The sequence below is a fragment of the Anabrus simplex genome, chromosome 7 (genome assembly GCF_040414725.1).
Source record: "Anabrus simplex isolate iqAnaSimp1 chromosome 7, ASM4041472v1, whole genome shotgun sequence".
Taxonomy (NCBI): Eukaryota; Metazoa; Arthropoda; class Insecta; order Orthoptera; family Tettigoniidae; genus Anabrus; species Anabrus simplex.
The window spans coordinates 73,084,535-73,099,193 of record NC_090271.1 but is presented as its reverse complement, the minus strand read 5'-3'; the positions used below and the strand labels follow the sequence as shown (position 1 = coordinate 73,099,193).

Below are 14,659 nucleotides of genomic sequence, written 5' to 3'. Positions count from 1 at the left end.
ATATTCAGTAATTGTTCGGCGTGTTGTTGTAGGGGTTCCAGCTACCTCTTCATCTCCACATTGCTGCAACCAGTGCGGCAGGCTGTTCCGTCACAAGAAATCCTGTCAGTTGCACATGGCCATCCACTTTGGTGAAACTACATGTCATATATGTTCCCAAGTTCTTAGTCGGGTAGGCAACATGCGCCGTCACTTGAGAAACATTCATGGCATTTCGTTGGAGCTGGAGACTCAATTCTGATGAGTGTCCTAGCCCTTGAAAATTACTATCTATTTCAAGAAAAAAATACTTCAGTAAAATGAGAGGTCTTCTTTCTTACTCTTTTGATATCCTCCTTTTGGTGCTCCCGTTAAAGTAGAATTTTAAGTGGAAAGTTTTGTTATGATGTAATGTTAACAGAACTTTGTAAGTAGAGAATGTGTTATAAATTTTTATTTTGAGTGTTACTGAAGATATGGAAATGACTAGGCCTATTGGTTTCTGCTAACAGAAAATTTCTCCCTTTTTAGTTTATAAGAACATACACTCTTCTCTAAAATAATAAAGCTGTTTTTCTGCTTAAAAATACTTTCAAAGCACTTTCAAGGATTCAAAAGCCATGCCACCTATCCTATGTAAGTTCAACAAGTTTTTTATTGCAACGTTGCATGGTGCCAGGTCTAGTTGAAAAATGAATTTTAATTTTGCTGAAACTTGTTGTTCACCACACTTTCAAGGGATCATTCTGTGTTAAAAAATGAAAAAAACAGTCAAAAGTGTTTGAATGAGCCATTCATTTCACTGACCTCAATGCTGTAAATTTACAAATGATTAACTGACCAGAAATGGTCCACTATCTTCTGTGTGATGTGGATAGCAAGTTGGATTTTAATAAATTCTTATAAGTTAAATTTGTATGTTTTTGCACGATATCACTGAATCATACAGCTCATATGCCATATATTTTTTTAATAAAACAGTAATATTTTGTTATTACCTTACTGGTTCCTTTTCTGAATGGGTTTCAGGGACATTCAGTTTTGGAGCTGGGCACACAGTCCCGAGAAGTATTTGGAAGGCTATTGGCTGCATCAGATATTTTTCCAACTTGGTCATCAGATGGGGACTACTGTTATATTCCCTACTACTGCCTACCCTAATTTATTAGAATCTGTAAAACCTACCTTTACCGAAACGTTTATGGACCGGAAATCTTTCCATATCAAAAAAAAAATCCCGGTCCTGTAAATTGTGGTTCAATATTCTTGTAAGTGTACCTGTATTTAGCGGAACCTGTCTGACGCGGAAACGGATGGAAATTTTGTGACTATAACAGAAAAATGTGTAAATTTCCTTCCTAACCCTTTTCAGTACATGATTGTGTATTCCAAATGGATCTAAGATGGCCAAGATAATGATTGTTACAACAAACTCTTGAACAGTGTAATTATGGTCTCACCGGGCAAGTTAGCCGTGCGGTTAGAGGCGCGCGGCTGTGAGCTTGCATCCGGGAGATTAGTGGGTTCGAATCCCACTGTCGGCAGGCCTGAAGATGGTTTTTCGTGGTTTCCCATTTTCACACCAGGCAAATGCTGGGGCTGTAACTTAATTAAGGCCACGGCTGCTTCCTTCCAACTCCTAGGCCTCTCCTATCCCATCGTTGCCATAAGACCTATCTGTGTCGGTGCAACGTAAAGCCAGTAGCAAAATAATAATATGGTCATGTCAGTGCAGAAGATTACATGATCATTGAACTAGAAGTTGAGACAGAAATGCCGTTAGAAAACATCAAAGAGTTAGTCACCATCACCTCCAAGAAAAGGAAGAGAAATTGATGGTGATGAAGACGAGAATGCAGACAATGAAGAAGTGGTTTATGTAAAGTGAAGTCTACCGACATGCTCTAGCAACTGTAGAGAACATTCAGTCTATTTCGCTAATGAAAAAATGACGCAGAATTGTTTGATATTGTTGGAATCCTGTACACAGTGGAAAATTTTTCCAGTCTCTCTGGTTTCCGCTGAGGAAAGGTTTTACTGTACTTAGATTTATTATGAAGGCAAAGTTTATTTAAAACTACTTAACCTATCTGGCATGCTCTATAAAACATATTCTGTCATAACATTACCTCCATATTCTGTCATAACATTACCTCCATATTTAAGTAAGCTTTCCTTTTTGGTTTTCTCTGCCCTCGTAAGTATGACAAAGATGAGGCATATCCATGTTTAGAAATCTGGTTACAAAGTTAATCTTAGTGTCTTTGTGTCTAGTTAATATTGTTGATTTAGTTGTGAAACAAACCGAAGTTACAAAATTTCTTAAAAGAGAGAAATTAAAAATCCACCTTAGTCAATACAACACAATATATATATTAAAAACACTTAAAAGGTCAGGATTAAAAATGTTCATACATGTTTGGTCAATATTGAGGCCTTCTTCAGCCACATATTAAAACAATGAATGGAATAAAATTAAAAAAATATAGGACTGAGTGAAACTAATTCATAAATTAACATTTTTTAAATTTTTTTTTATTTTTATAATAGTGTCCATCTTAATAAAAGGTGAAAAAAGGGAAAGGCAGTTCAGGTTTAGAAAAGGTTATTCTAGAAAGGCTCATTTTCGCGAAGTATAGCAAGATATAGCTGATATTTTAGATTCAGGCTTTCGATAGGGTAGATCATGAGAGACTACTGACGAAAATTAGGACTATAGGACTGCACAAATGAGTAATCAAATTGGTGGCTTAATTTCTAGAAAATAGGACTTGGATGAAGGTAAAGCATTGCCTGATCCAGGAATGATTAAGAGGTGGGTTTCTGCAAGGCAGTGTTATTGGGCCTTAATGTTTTTCTTTTATACGTAAATGATATGAGTAAAAAGTGGAATCACACTTAAGGTGCTTTTTAATCTTGAGATGATATTATACTGTATAGAGCAATAAATAAGTTAGAGGATTGTGAGCAACTGCAAAAGGACCTTGACCAGGTTGTGAGGAGGACAGCAGACTGTGGTATGATGGTAAATGAAAAAGAAAATCATGTTTAAACAATCACCATCTCAAATTTAAAATAATCTTTAACATGAATAGCAATAAGGCTGACCCCACAGTGCAGGAATAGCATGCCTACCTCTTACTCAGAAGCCCCAGGTTCGATTCCCGGCCAGGACAGGGATTTTTACCTGGATCTGAGGGCTGGTTTGAGGTCCATTCAGCCTTCGTGATTACGATTGAAGAGCTGTCTGACGATGAGATGGCAGAAGCCGAGAACGACCGAGAGGATTCGTTGTGCTGACCATATAACACCTCATAATCTGCAGGCCTTTGGGCTGAATGGCGGTCGCTTGGTAGGCTATGGCTCTTCGGGGTTGTTGTGCGATGGGGATTGGTTTTTATGAATTGCGATATATCCAAGGCCAACTTCAACTATGTTTCGATGGTCTCGCTACAAGCGAGTATACTATCGATCTATTGACCAACAACTGGCAGCTGCTGTGTAGTTATGTAACAAAACACAGATGTTATAGCTTAAAATTAGAAATTAATTACAGCAGAAATTATTGGTAAAAGTAAACATTACGAACTCGCTGTATTCTACTGTACTTTATTTCCAATTTTAATTTACAGCATTCCTTATACCATCTATGTTTCGTTATGTATTAGCTACATAGCTGAAGCTAGTTGTCGATAAATAGATCAATCATATACTTGTTAGTTGCGAGACCACAAATACATCATTGTAGTTGGTCTTGGCTATATTGCTATTAGTGTTAAAGATAATTTCACATTCGAGATGGTGTTTGTTTAAATATGTCTTATTTCTTCATTGGAACACGTGTTCAGTGATGGAGAGGTCCAGAGATATTGCTGGCCACAGGAGAACCTCAACATTCTCTAGGCAGTCCATAGATAAGTGCTGTATGTGGACGTGCATTATCTTGTTGGAACACTGTCCCAGGATACTGTACCATAAGGGGTAGGATATGCAGACGTAGAATGTCTGGGACGTATCGCTGTGCTGTCAAAGTCTGCCAAAGCACTATTAGAGTTGACCTGAACGCATATCCTATGACTCCCCACACCATGATGCCAGGGATTACGCCTGTTTGTCTTTCCACAATATGGGCAGGATCTGCCCTCGACGCTGCCAAACTCGCACACTATGGTCATCGGAGTTTATGGAGAAGTGGGACTCATCACTGAACATGATGTGACGCCGGTTATCCTCTGTCCACGTCTCCCGAGCAAGGCACCACTCCAAACGCAGGTGTTGGTGTTCTGGTGTCAATGCAACCGACGTATGAGGCAGTAGGACTCCATTCTGGCAGATGCAAGTCGTCGAGACACTGTGCGGGAACTCACAGGATGTTGTAGAGTCTCTAGTACGTGTTTACGGATGGCGGGTGCCGAAGTTATGGGATCCCACAATCTTGGCGCACCATACAACGGTCCTCCCTCGGGGTGGTGTTTCTTGATTGACCTGAACCTGCGTAATGTGATTGGGTGCCCTCATGCACTCATTGAGTCCAACATTGGGCCACTGTGACATCTGAATGGCCCACATGTCTGGCAATTGCACAATACAACCAACCAGCCTCATGCAGTCCTCCAATGCGACCTCTGTCATATTCTGTCAGTTGGTGGATAGGCTGTCAAATGCATCTGCGAGGCATCGTGGACGCTTCATACTGTACATAGTCCTCTCTGCGCGTCTTGCTCAACTGTGTGACTCACAGCAGTTGACTGGTAACAACTTATCAACAACAGGGTGGTACCATCACGAATGCATTCTGGTGAACCTTCTACAAGTTACAGATCCTTGTAAATCTAATAATTTACTCATACACCAGTGGTGTGCATGTGTACCGAAATGAGGTTGTATTGGACTACTCTTTCTGGGTGCTTAACTTTTTTTTTTGTTAGGCAGTGTATTAAATTCTTTGGCTCGTTGCTTCATACCTTGTTTTTCAGCAAAAGAGAGAGCTTTTAATTTGAACACGGATGGAAGTACTGTACACTTCTTGTTCTCCGTATTATTTAACTACATATTATTTAAAAGTAAAAATCTCACTTAGCAACAGGCAATTGCACATAACACAGGATACTGTCGAAAGAAAGTTGTTTCAGCATTGTTGTTGATTCATTATCATTCAAAAAATGAAAGACTCCCTTACAAATTGGAATTCTTGTTTGTTTTTTTTTTTTTAACAAGTTTTGCTTGGTGGGGGTCTTACGTGCAAGCTTTTATTTTATTTTATTTTTTTCCCTTGTCCTGTAAAGCCAGGGGGGTTTAATACAAGTAAATGTGGTACTGATGAAATAGTAGTGTTAGCAAAAATGTTCCAAATTTTGGGCTGGGAAGACTTGGGAGTAAGTACACAAGCTGCTCAACTAATCAGGTTGCTCCAAGCTGTCGGTGGAGAGACTACATGGAATGACATTAGTAGATAAATAAGCTTGAATGGAATTTTGAAAAGCACAAAGGATGAAATATGATGATAAAGTTGGAACTTGAGGACAAATTGGGACAAATACAGCATTTGTTAACAGAAAGAGGAATAGGGGATGGAATAATTTACCAAAGAAGTTTGATAAATTTCCAGCTTCTTTGAAATCATTTAAGATTAGGTAAACAGTTGATAGAGAATCTGCCACATAGATATATACAGTATATTTAAAAGGTTTTTTTTTTTTTTTTTTTCAGTTCTGAACCTTAGCCATCACAATTATGAACACAAAATGTTTACCACTGTGTCAGGGATTAGGTGGTCTACTGATTTCTGATATACATATACTGGTGGTGCAACAGCCCCATCACTTGGCACATTGATATTTCCAATGTTTATAATCATTTCTCAGCAAATTTTTGTACTAGTCTGCAAGTGTCCACCTGATAAATGGAATTCAAGCAAGAATTAACTCAGTACATCCTACAATAAAGATGTACCTAGCATATTGTTTGTCCTATACTTAATGATGCAGGAAAACTGAAGGTGAATGAAGGAGACTTAAAATGTTTCCTTGCCCCATTTTTTTCTGCTGTCAGCTGTACTTGAACTGAACTTGGGAAGTGGAATAATGCTATTTCAGTGTAAGTAGAAATTCATAACTTTTTGTTGTCTCAAGTTATACATCCATATGTTTAACTGTGACTATTCTCTACTGTAGATGTGTGTCCTGTGAAGACAACCGGAGACATGGCCCCAAGATATCACTGCATTGTTTGTGGCAAGGGGTTCCGGCACCAGATATCCGTGGCCCTGCATCGGAACTTGCACAGAGGCGACACAAGATGTCCTGTTTGTTCTGTTGTCTTCAGTCGCACTTATAACATGAAACGACACTTGCAGTTTGTTCATGGCCTGTAAACAGTATGATCTTTATTATAAAGAAATGGTATAGTTACTTAGACAAGTATTGTACTCTCATGGCACTTTACCTCCAGTGTTGAGAGTCTTCTTCCTGGCTCTTTTCCCAATTAATTGTTGACACTTGATATAAATTTGGTCCAGTGTTACAGCTGCATGCCCTTCTTGATGCTGACTCTATCTAGGAGGGTTGTATTCACTATTGCACGTTTCTGTGATGGTCGATATTGTGGTGTGTTGTATGTAGATGAAGAGACAACTAGTCCTCAACCTAGAAAAGTTAGCAGTTAAAATCCCCAGGTCAGTCAGGAATCGAATCCAGGGCCTTCAGAACCTATGGCTAGTACACTGACCCTTCAGCCAGCGAGTCAGTTTTGAGTGATGTGCTTTAAATCTGTATTTAAGCTAATGTATGTTACGTGAGGTTTACCACAAAATAAAGATTTATCTCTGTGGAAGAAGTTGAGATATTCTTGTACCAATCGGTTTATAACCTTGTAAAACTGCAGTTGGTCCCTTAAATCGTTGTTGCAAAGAACTTGCCACATTTCCAATGTGCAGTAAGGAATGTTACAGAAAACAAAAATCTGTAACAACAATAGCAGTTGTTGTTGTTGTTGTTGTTGTTGTTTTATCATAGTTAAATAGAGGTTTTTAGATTTACTTGTTGTCATATTGGTTATAATTTTTGTATGGAAACATACAATTAATTATACATGATTCCCCTGAAGGTCAGTCATGCCTTTCACCTGCTAATGCTTGTTTCCTGACATCTACTTCAGTTTATGTGGGTTAAATATGTTGATGTACACCATCTTACAAGGTATATATAGTAACATTTGTGAATGTATTCCAAGAATTATTGCAGTTCTGTAAAAGTGAATATTAAATTCATAAAATGCTCTTTCAAAAATCAATGAAATAACAGAGAATGAACAAAAATGTATAAACATAATATAATGACTGTTCTTAATCAAATATCATTAGATTTTGACAAAAACTTCAAAACAAATTTTAGTGGTGGAGTAGGTATTACTGACTTATGATCCTGTCCTTATTTGTACACGTGTTCATGTGAGTGGTGTTATGCTTTGTGTGAACAGGCTACAAGTCGATGAAACCCAGTGGCAAATACCAGTGTCCTGTTTGTGGAAAAACTTACAGTCATCAGTCATCGCTCTTACTGCATCAGAAGGTACACACTGGACTGACAACTTGTCATCTCTGCCATAAAGTGATGAACCGAATATTTGATTTGAGGCAGCATTTGGCTCTTGTACATAAAGCACCTCCATCCCAAGTGCCCTATCGATAAAGTTGTGTTGAGTGCTGTAGTGGGAATTCACTTAGGAGACTTAATTATTTTTGTATGAGACTCTGCATGATTATAGGCCTTCAGTGGATAGTATCTTTTTAAGAAAGTGCCTTTGCTTATCTGTGTAATCTTCACCTGGCTATCACATATTTGTAAGTGTAATTATCTCTTCTACAGCAGTTATTTCAAAAGATGTTCTAACATGGTTGACTGTGAAAATGATGAGAGTTCTTCATGGTAATTACTGCAGTCCTCTCTGTTCAGTAACTGTGATCTACCTTCCATGTATGCAATTATATTGTGCTCATTAAATAATTGAATACCCTTTTCTGTCTACAGTCAATTATAGTCACATGAAATGGCATATGTAGATAGATTTTTGTTCAATTTTGGGAACAAAATGGTGGCATCTCAGTATAAATAACAGCAAGCTTAGAACAGTCGCCTCCAAAACATGGCTGAATTAAGTGGGCTAGGCACACGTCTTCTGAAGCACAGTTTTGTGACTATGTATTTATTGATTTAGTGTCCAGTAGTTATTTATAGATTTTTCTTTATAGAAAAAGATTGTTTTGGCCTGAAGAGACTAGAAAGATATGCAACATAGGTGACTTCAAGAGTAGCGCAGAAAGAGAATTGATATAAAAGTAGGAATAATGTTAAATTTGAAAAACAGCCTATATTTTACTAAATAACTGTAGAATTTAATGAACATTAAGATTGTACAACAGTATGTAGAGAAATTAAATGGAATTAAACAAATAACTGTAGAGCTCAAAAAAGATATCGTTGGAGATTTTGTTAATAGCTGGAAAGGTTGGATCAGGCTACAGGAGAACTTTTCTGGACTGTAATAAACAATCTTAGAAAAAGACAGAAATGGGAAATGAATAGCATTTGGGTAAACGAGTGAACTTATGGTAGATCCTGGGAAATCGTTAAGATAGAACGCTCCCTTTGCGGATTGGTGGCAGAGTATGAGCTTCCAGATCCCAAGCTCATGGATCCAAACCTGGCAGAGGTAATTGGAGTTTTCTAATTTGGTTGATAACAATCTGTTTGTCTCTCTGTGTTATATAATGCTCATGTGTAAAAGATCTCTGATGATCCATTTGGTATTCCCTGGCAAAATTAATTAAAATTCAGCTATAGTCAGAGTTGTGAATTCTCTGTCTGATAATAGCAAGACAGACCATCAAAACTGAAATTCAGAGAGCCTAAGCCCTCAAACAATTACCACCACACAGATGAAAGTATATTCTGAACATTTTCTAAATGTGAAAGGCGATCACTCTCTACCGAATTTGAGTGCAACAGGTTTTGTTTGCAAGAGAATGATGTGTAAATTATGCTTAAAGAAGTAGAGAGTATGGTAACAGTCTTAAATTAAGTAGCATTCAACCAGTCAGTCAGTATTACCCTAACTCATTTAGTCTGAAACCAGCTTACAGAATTTATATTCCATTTTCAAAATTTTAAAAGCTTGAATTTTGTGTCCCTGCCTTCATCTTCTTCCTCGACTACAAGGAGGTCTCCTGATCAACACAACATACTTTATTCAGTACTAGTTTTGGCCCTTTTTTGGGGGATGACCTGCAGCTTAATAGATCAACATTAATAAAAACTCAAAATACAAGTCATTTATAAGTCATTGTAAATTCATCAACACAGAAATTAATAAATTATATAAAGGCCTTTGACTGTGTTGATTGGGAAAAGTTGTGGCATGTGTTAGATGAATTTAGTGTTCTGCCTCATTTTATATCTCTGATGAAGAGTGCATGACTGATGATGACTGCAACACTGCAACTATGAAGGTAGATAGTGAGATTCAGAATACTTAAATGTGTCCCATGGCATCAGACAAGGCTGCATCTTGTCCCCTCAACTTTACAACATCTACAGTGAGTATATCATAGGGAAGGCACTTGATGATTGGGTTGGAGGCATCTCAATTAGTGGGATTAAAATAAACAACTTGTGGTTTGCTGATGACACCACCCTGCTTGCCAGCAGTGAGTAGGAGCTCTCAGACATCCTAATAAGAGTGAAGAAAGTGAGTCTTGAGTATGGACTGGAGCTCAACCTTAGTAAGTCCAAACTCATGGTGATTGATAAAGCAGTACAGGTTGAGTTCACAGGTCGTTTGAAGGAGTTGGATGTAGTGCACGACTTTGTACACCTTGGGTCAACTGTTAGTGACACGAGAAGTTCCGAGAAAGAGATAAGGAGAAGGATTTTGCTAGGACGAATAGCTATGATGAAATTAAGATCTGGAAGAACAGGGGAATTGCGAACAATACAAAAATCTGTCTTGTTGAAACCCTTCTACTCTCTATTTTCTTATATGGTTGTGAGACGTGGACCATAAAGGCTTTGGATAGGAAATGCATTAATGCCTTTGAAATGTGGTGCTGGCGTAGAATGCTGTGTGTGCCTTGGACTGCAAGAAGAACCAATGAGTCCATTCTGCAAGAGCTGAAGATTTTAAAACGCCTTTCTTCTCGTATCAAGGAAAGAATACTGCAGTTCCTTGGACACATTGTGAGACGACCTGGAGAAAATCTAGATAAGTTAATCATAGAAGGGAAGGTTGAGGGCAGTAGACTACAGGGAAGGACTGCATCCAGATGGATAGTACAAGTGAGGACTATTACCGGTGTATCTTTACAGTGTGCCCTGAGGAAAACTGAAAATTGTCCGGGATGGCAAAGCTACAGTAGAGATGTAACCAGCAAAGCCAGTGGGGTCACGACACTCGGAAATGAGGTTATAAATGTCATTTTTTGTCCGTATTGAAGATCTACTTCTGATACAAATTCTTATAATTTGGTTAAATACCACCTATTTAATACAATAATAACATAATAAAAACTTACATATTTATTAAGTTGTTAATATGGTACATGTTTCGCTCCTTTTTCCTGAGCATCATCAGCCAATTATAATTTGCTTAAGGTTATATAAGATCGTGAATCTATTCTATTGGATTAAATTATGCTTGTAAACCTGATTGACAAATCTTATAATATTTTACAAGTCATATAACAATAAAATTATGTCTTTAAGTTAAAACATATTTGTCTAAAATCTATCTAAGTCTAATATTTTATTGACGAAACTCATCTAGTGAACATCCTTTAAAATTATTTTAAAAACCTTTTGAGATCTGGCTAATTGTGTTGATTCAATGTTGCTTGACTTGTACGATTGTCGTTGAAACTTCGTTAACTATATTAACAATTTTCTACAGTTGATAATTGCCTATGTTATGAACATTTAACTTGTTCTCGATGTTGCTGGAATAACATTTGTACCAAATGTATTGGCATTAATCTTATGTTGTCAATACGAGAGTATTGTTTATAAACAATCTTGTTGGTGAATAAAAACTTTAAAATGTGAGGTAGAATTTGACACTTACTTTTCTTTCTACTGCGTAATTGTCTAGTGTTACTCCTAGCCTCTTGAGAACTACTTGTTGTTCTGTTTGCACACCTTATGTTATATGAGTGAGTGTGGATGAGTTTACGTTTTGGAGGGGAGTTGGAAGGGGAAGTGCAGGTAGGCGGTGCATTGTTAGCTGCAGTAGATTGTGGAGGGGACTGTCTAAGAGAAGTAAGGGGAGGAGTTCAGTTTGTTTGCATCCATAAACCATTAACTTTTGTCGGATTAAAATCTTAATAAAATTTATTTATATCAGATTTAAGCACTTGTATTAATTCCGGTAATTGTACTAAGATAAGGTTCTTTATTTCAATTTTGTCATTTAAGTTTTTATTTTTGTTGTATTGCTGATCAAAATGAGTGTATATGTTTTCCAATTCTGTCATTTCTTTTCCTTTTTCTACTCTTCTTAAAATGTTTAAAACTCTTTCAATAGTTGTGAAACTGTGTCCAGTTTCTTGCATGTGTGCTCCCATTGCAGAATGTTTCCTGTGTTTCACTGCATTTACATGTTCGAGATATCTTATCATAAAGATCCGCCAGTTTGGCCAACATACGAAAAATTGCACTCTGCACACACAAGCCTATATGTTCCAGATCCTTGATATTGATTACTATTATTGTGATTGAAGAAAATATTTTGATTCGTGTTTTGGGTTTTGAAGGCAATGTTAATATCTTGTTTTTTGATGGTATTAGTGACTTGGTATATAGCCCGGTTAGTAAATGTAAAAGTTGCAAATTTGGATTTCTTATTTTTATCTGGTATGAGATTTGTGGCCAATTTTATTTTCACCTTATTAATGATCTTGTTAACCATCTTTATTTTATAACCGTTATTGAGTGCCAGGTCCTTTATGAAATTAAGTTCTTTCTTTAAACTCTTACTTGTTAGTGGAATTTTTAGAGCTCTGTAAACCAAACTCAAAAATGCCACCTGTTTGTGAGAATTGCGGTGGAGTGACTCGTTTTTAATCATTATTGGAGTAAACGTCGGTTTTCTGTAAATCTGGAAATCAAATTTATTTCCAGCTCTCTTTACATTTATATCTAGAAAACTTAGCGAATTGTTACTTTCATCTTCTTTAGTGAATTTTATGTTACTGTCTAATTTATTTAAAAAATCTAAAATATTATCACTATTATTCTGTTTACTGTCTATTATAACAAACGTGTCATCCATGTATCTCAACCAAAGGTTTAGTCCTATATTATTCAAAATTTTAACATGTTCTAAATGATCCATATAAATGTTAGCTAGTATACCTGATACAGGCTCACCCATTTCCAAGCACATTTGATGATATATCTTTTGATTAAATGTGAAGTAATTATTATTTAAAACGAATCTCAATACATTTATGAAATCTTCTATTTCACACCTACTTAATTTGCTGTGACTGAATAAATTGAGTTTGATTATATTAATGGTTTCATTAATCGGTATGCAAGGGTACATGTTAGTTATATCATATGAACACATTTTATGATGCGGTTGTAGTTCGAATTTATTAAGCTTATCACAGAATTCTATTGAGTTATTGATTGTAGAATTATTGTAAAATTTAGTGGTTTTTTTTAATGATTATAAATTTAGAAGTCTTATACGTTGGGCTATTCATGCAATTGATTATAGGTCGCATAGGTATATTAACTTTGTGGACTTTGGGCATGGCTCTGGCTGTTGGTATCTTGGGATTCATATTTATCAGCTTCTGACACTCTAGTTCATTAAAAATCTTGGGATTCATATTTATCAGCTTCTGACACTCTAGTTCATTAAAAAGGAAAGACAAATTTTTAAGCAATTTCTTTAGATTCCGTTGGATTTTGACTGTAGGATCTTTCTGTATTATCGAATAGGCTCCATTCGAAAAAAATTCTTCTGTTTTCTTAATGTAATCGTGCTTATTTAAAATAACTGTAGTTTCTCCTTTATCAGCTTTGGTTACTATTATATCACTTTCGTTGATTTTAGTCTTTAATTCTTTGATTTGTTTAGTGAGGTCAGGATTTAAGTTATTATTTATTTCTTTTACTAAGGTTGGAAGTTTCTTTTTAACCTCGAATCTTGTATCATTTTGTGATTCTAAAGGCAATTTCCCTATATTTAGACAAATATGTTTTAACTTAAAGACATAATTTTATTGTTATATGACTTGTAAAATATTATAAGATTTGTCAATCAGGTTTACAAGCATAATTTAATCCAATAGAATAGATTCACGATCTTATGTACCTTCAGTAAATGATAATTGGCTGATAATGCTCACGAAAAAGGAGCAAAACATGTACCATATTAACAACTTAATAAATATGTACGTTTTTATTACGTTATTATTGTATTGAATATGTGGTATTTCGTCGCCACAAGACCTATCTGTGTCGGTGCGACGTAAAGCCCCTAGCAAAAAAAAATATGTGGTATTTAATCAAATTATAAGAATTTGTATTAGAACTCGGAAATAAGTAAAGTGATTTGTGATGATAACTTCATCTTCAGTGGATCTATTTCAAAATTTATAATGCTTATAGAATATGCTAAAATTCCACATTGGTGCATTGTAAAGATTTAAAAATCTTGATGAGAACAATTATGCTACAAAACGAAACAGAGATATGAGTGAAGGAAGTTAAAATATCTACTTCAAAAAGATACTATTACAATTATAACATACCTTATTGTGACGGGACTGACTGGACATATTGCCTCAGCATAACTGTCAGCTTGCAATCGGGAGATGGTGGGTTCAAATCCCACCATCGACAGCCCTGAAGGTGGTTTTCCATAGTTCCCTATCATCACACCAGGCAAATTTTGGGGCTGGCCCTTAATTAAGGCCACAGCCACTACCTTCCCATTCCTAGCCTTTTCCCATGCTTCTATCACCAAAAACCTTCTATGGATTATTGCTATGTTAAACGACTAACAAAAGAAGAAAACATTGCCTCAGCTGTTGCTCAGGTACTGTGAAGTTAGTGAGTAAGCTGCATTTGACCTTACAACATTCCAAGGTTGTGAATAAGATATTATCTGCAGTGGTTTCATTTTAAGATTTTGCCTGGTTCCTTTTTCTGCACTAGAAATATTTTAATATTCTCACAGATGTTTAACTCTAATCCGTATTTACCTTGGAAGATTAGTTTCATATCCTTTTCAATATCCAAAAGCTGTGGTTATTGTTGTAAATATGTTTGCCTAAAGCTGAATATTTATTATAGTGTATTGTTTTAAACTGCTTTTGATATCGCCGAGCCAATGTCTGGCCAGTCTATCCTAACAAATATTTTTTTTACAATCATTACACGTTTGCCCTATATAATCCTGAATTAGTGTAGGGATCTTTTTGGTTGACAATATGTGAGTTATACATTTTTTGAGAATATTTTGAATTCTAAAAGCTATTTTAAAATTAAATTTCTGGAACATACTTGCAGTTCTGAAATTTCTTTCCAATGTGTAAATGTTATGCAGCGTTTTCTAATTGGTTCTTTATATATATATATATATATACACATGATTTTATCAACCATAACCAGAAAAA

General features: G+C 36.0%; 1 protein-coding gene across 21 annotated transcripts in view; it reads left to right on the top strand.

Moving 5' to 3' along the window:
• The window catches only part of LOC136877263 (protein bric-a-brac 2), a 395,003-nt gene that overhangs the window by 260,072 nt on the left and 120,272 nt on the right, over nt 1–14,659 (top strand). The window contains exon 6 of one of the 21 annotated variants that reach the window (XM_067151140.2): nt 7,456–8,037. The exons of 18 other annotated variants lie outside the window; for them this stretch is intronic. In XM_067151140.2, the coding sequence (XP_067007241.2) occupies nt 7,456–7,667 (212 nt within the window). In that variant the 3' untranslated portion in view covers nt 7,668–8,037. Of the gene's footprint in view, nt 1–32; nt 806–6,152; nt 7,096–7,455; nt 8,038–14,659 lie in introns of those variants that run through there. 2 more of the 21 variants (XM_067151159.2, XM_067151154.2) reach the window with 2 other exon arrangements.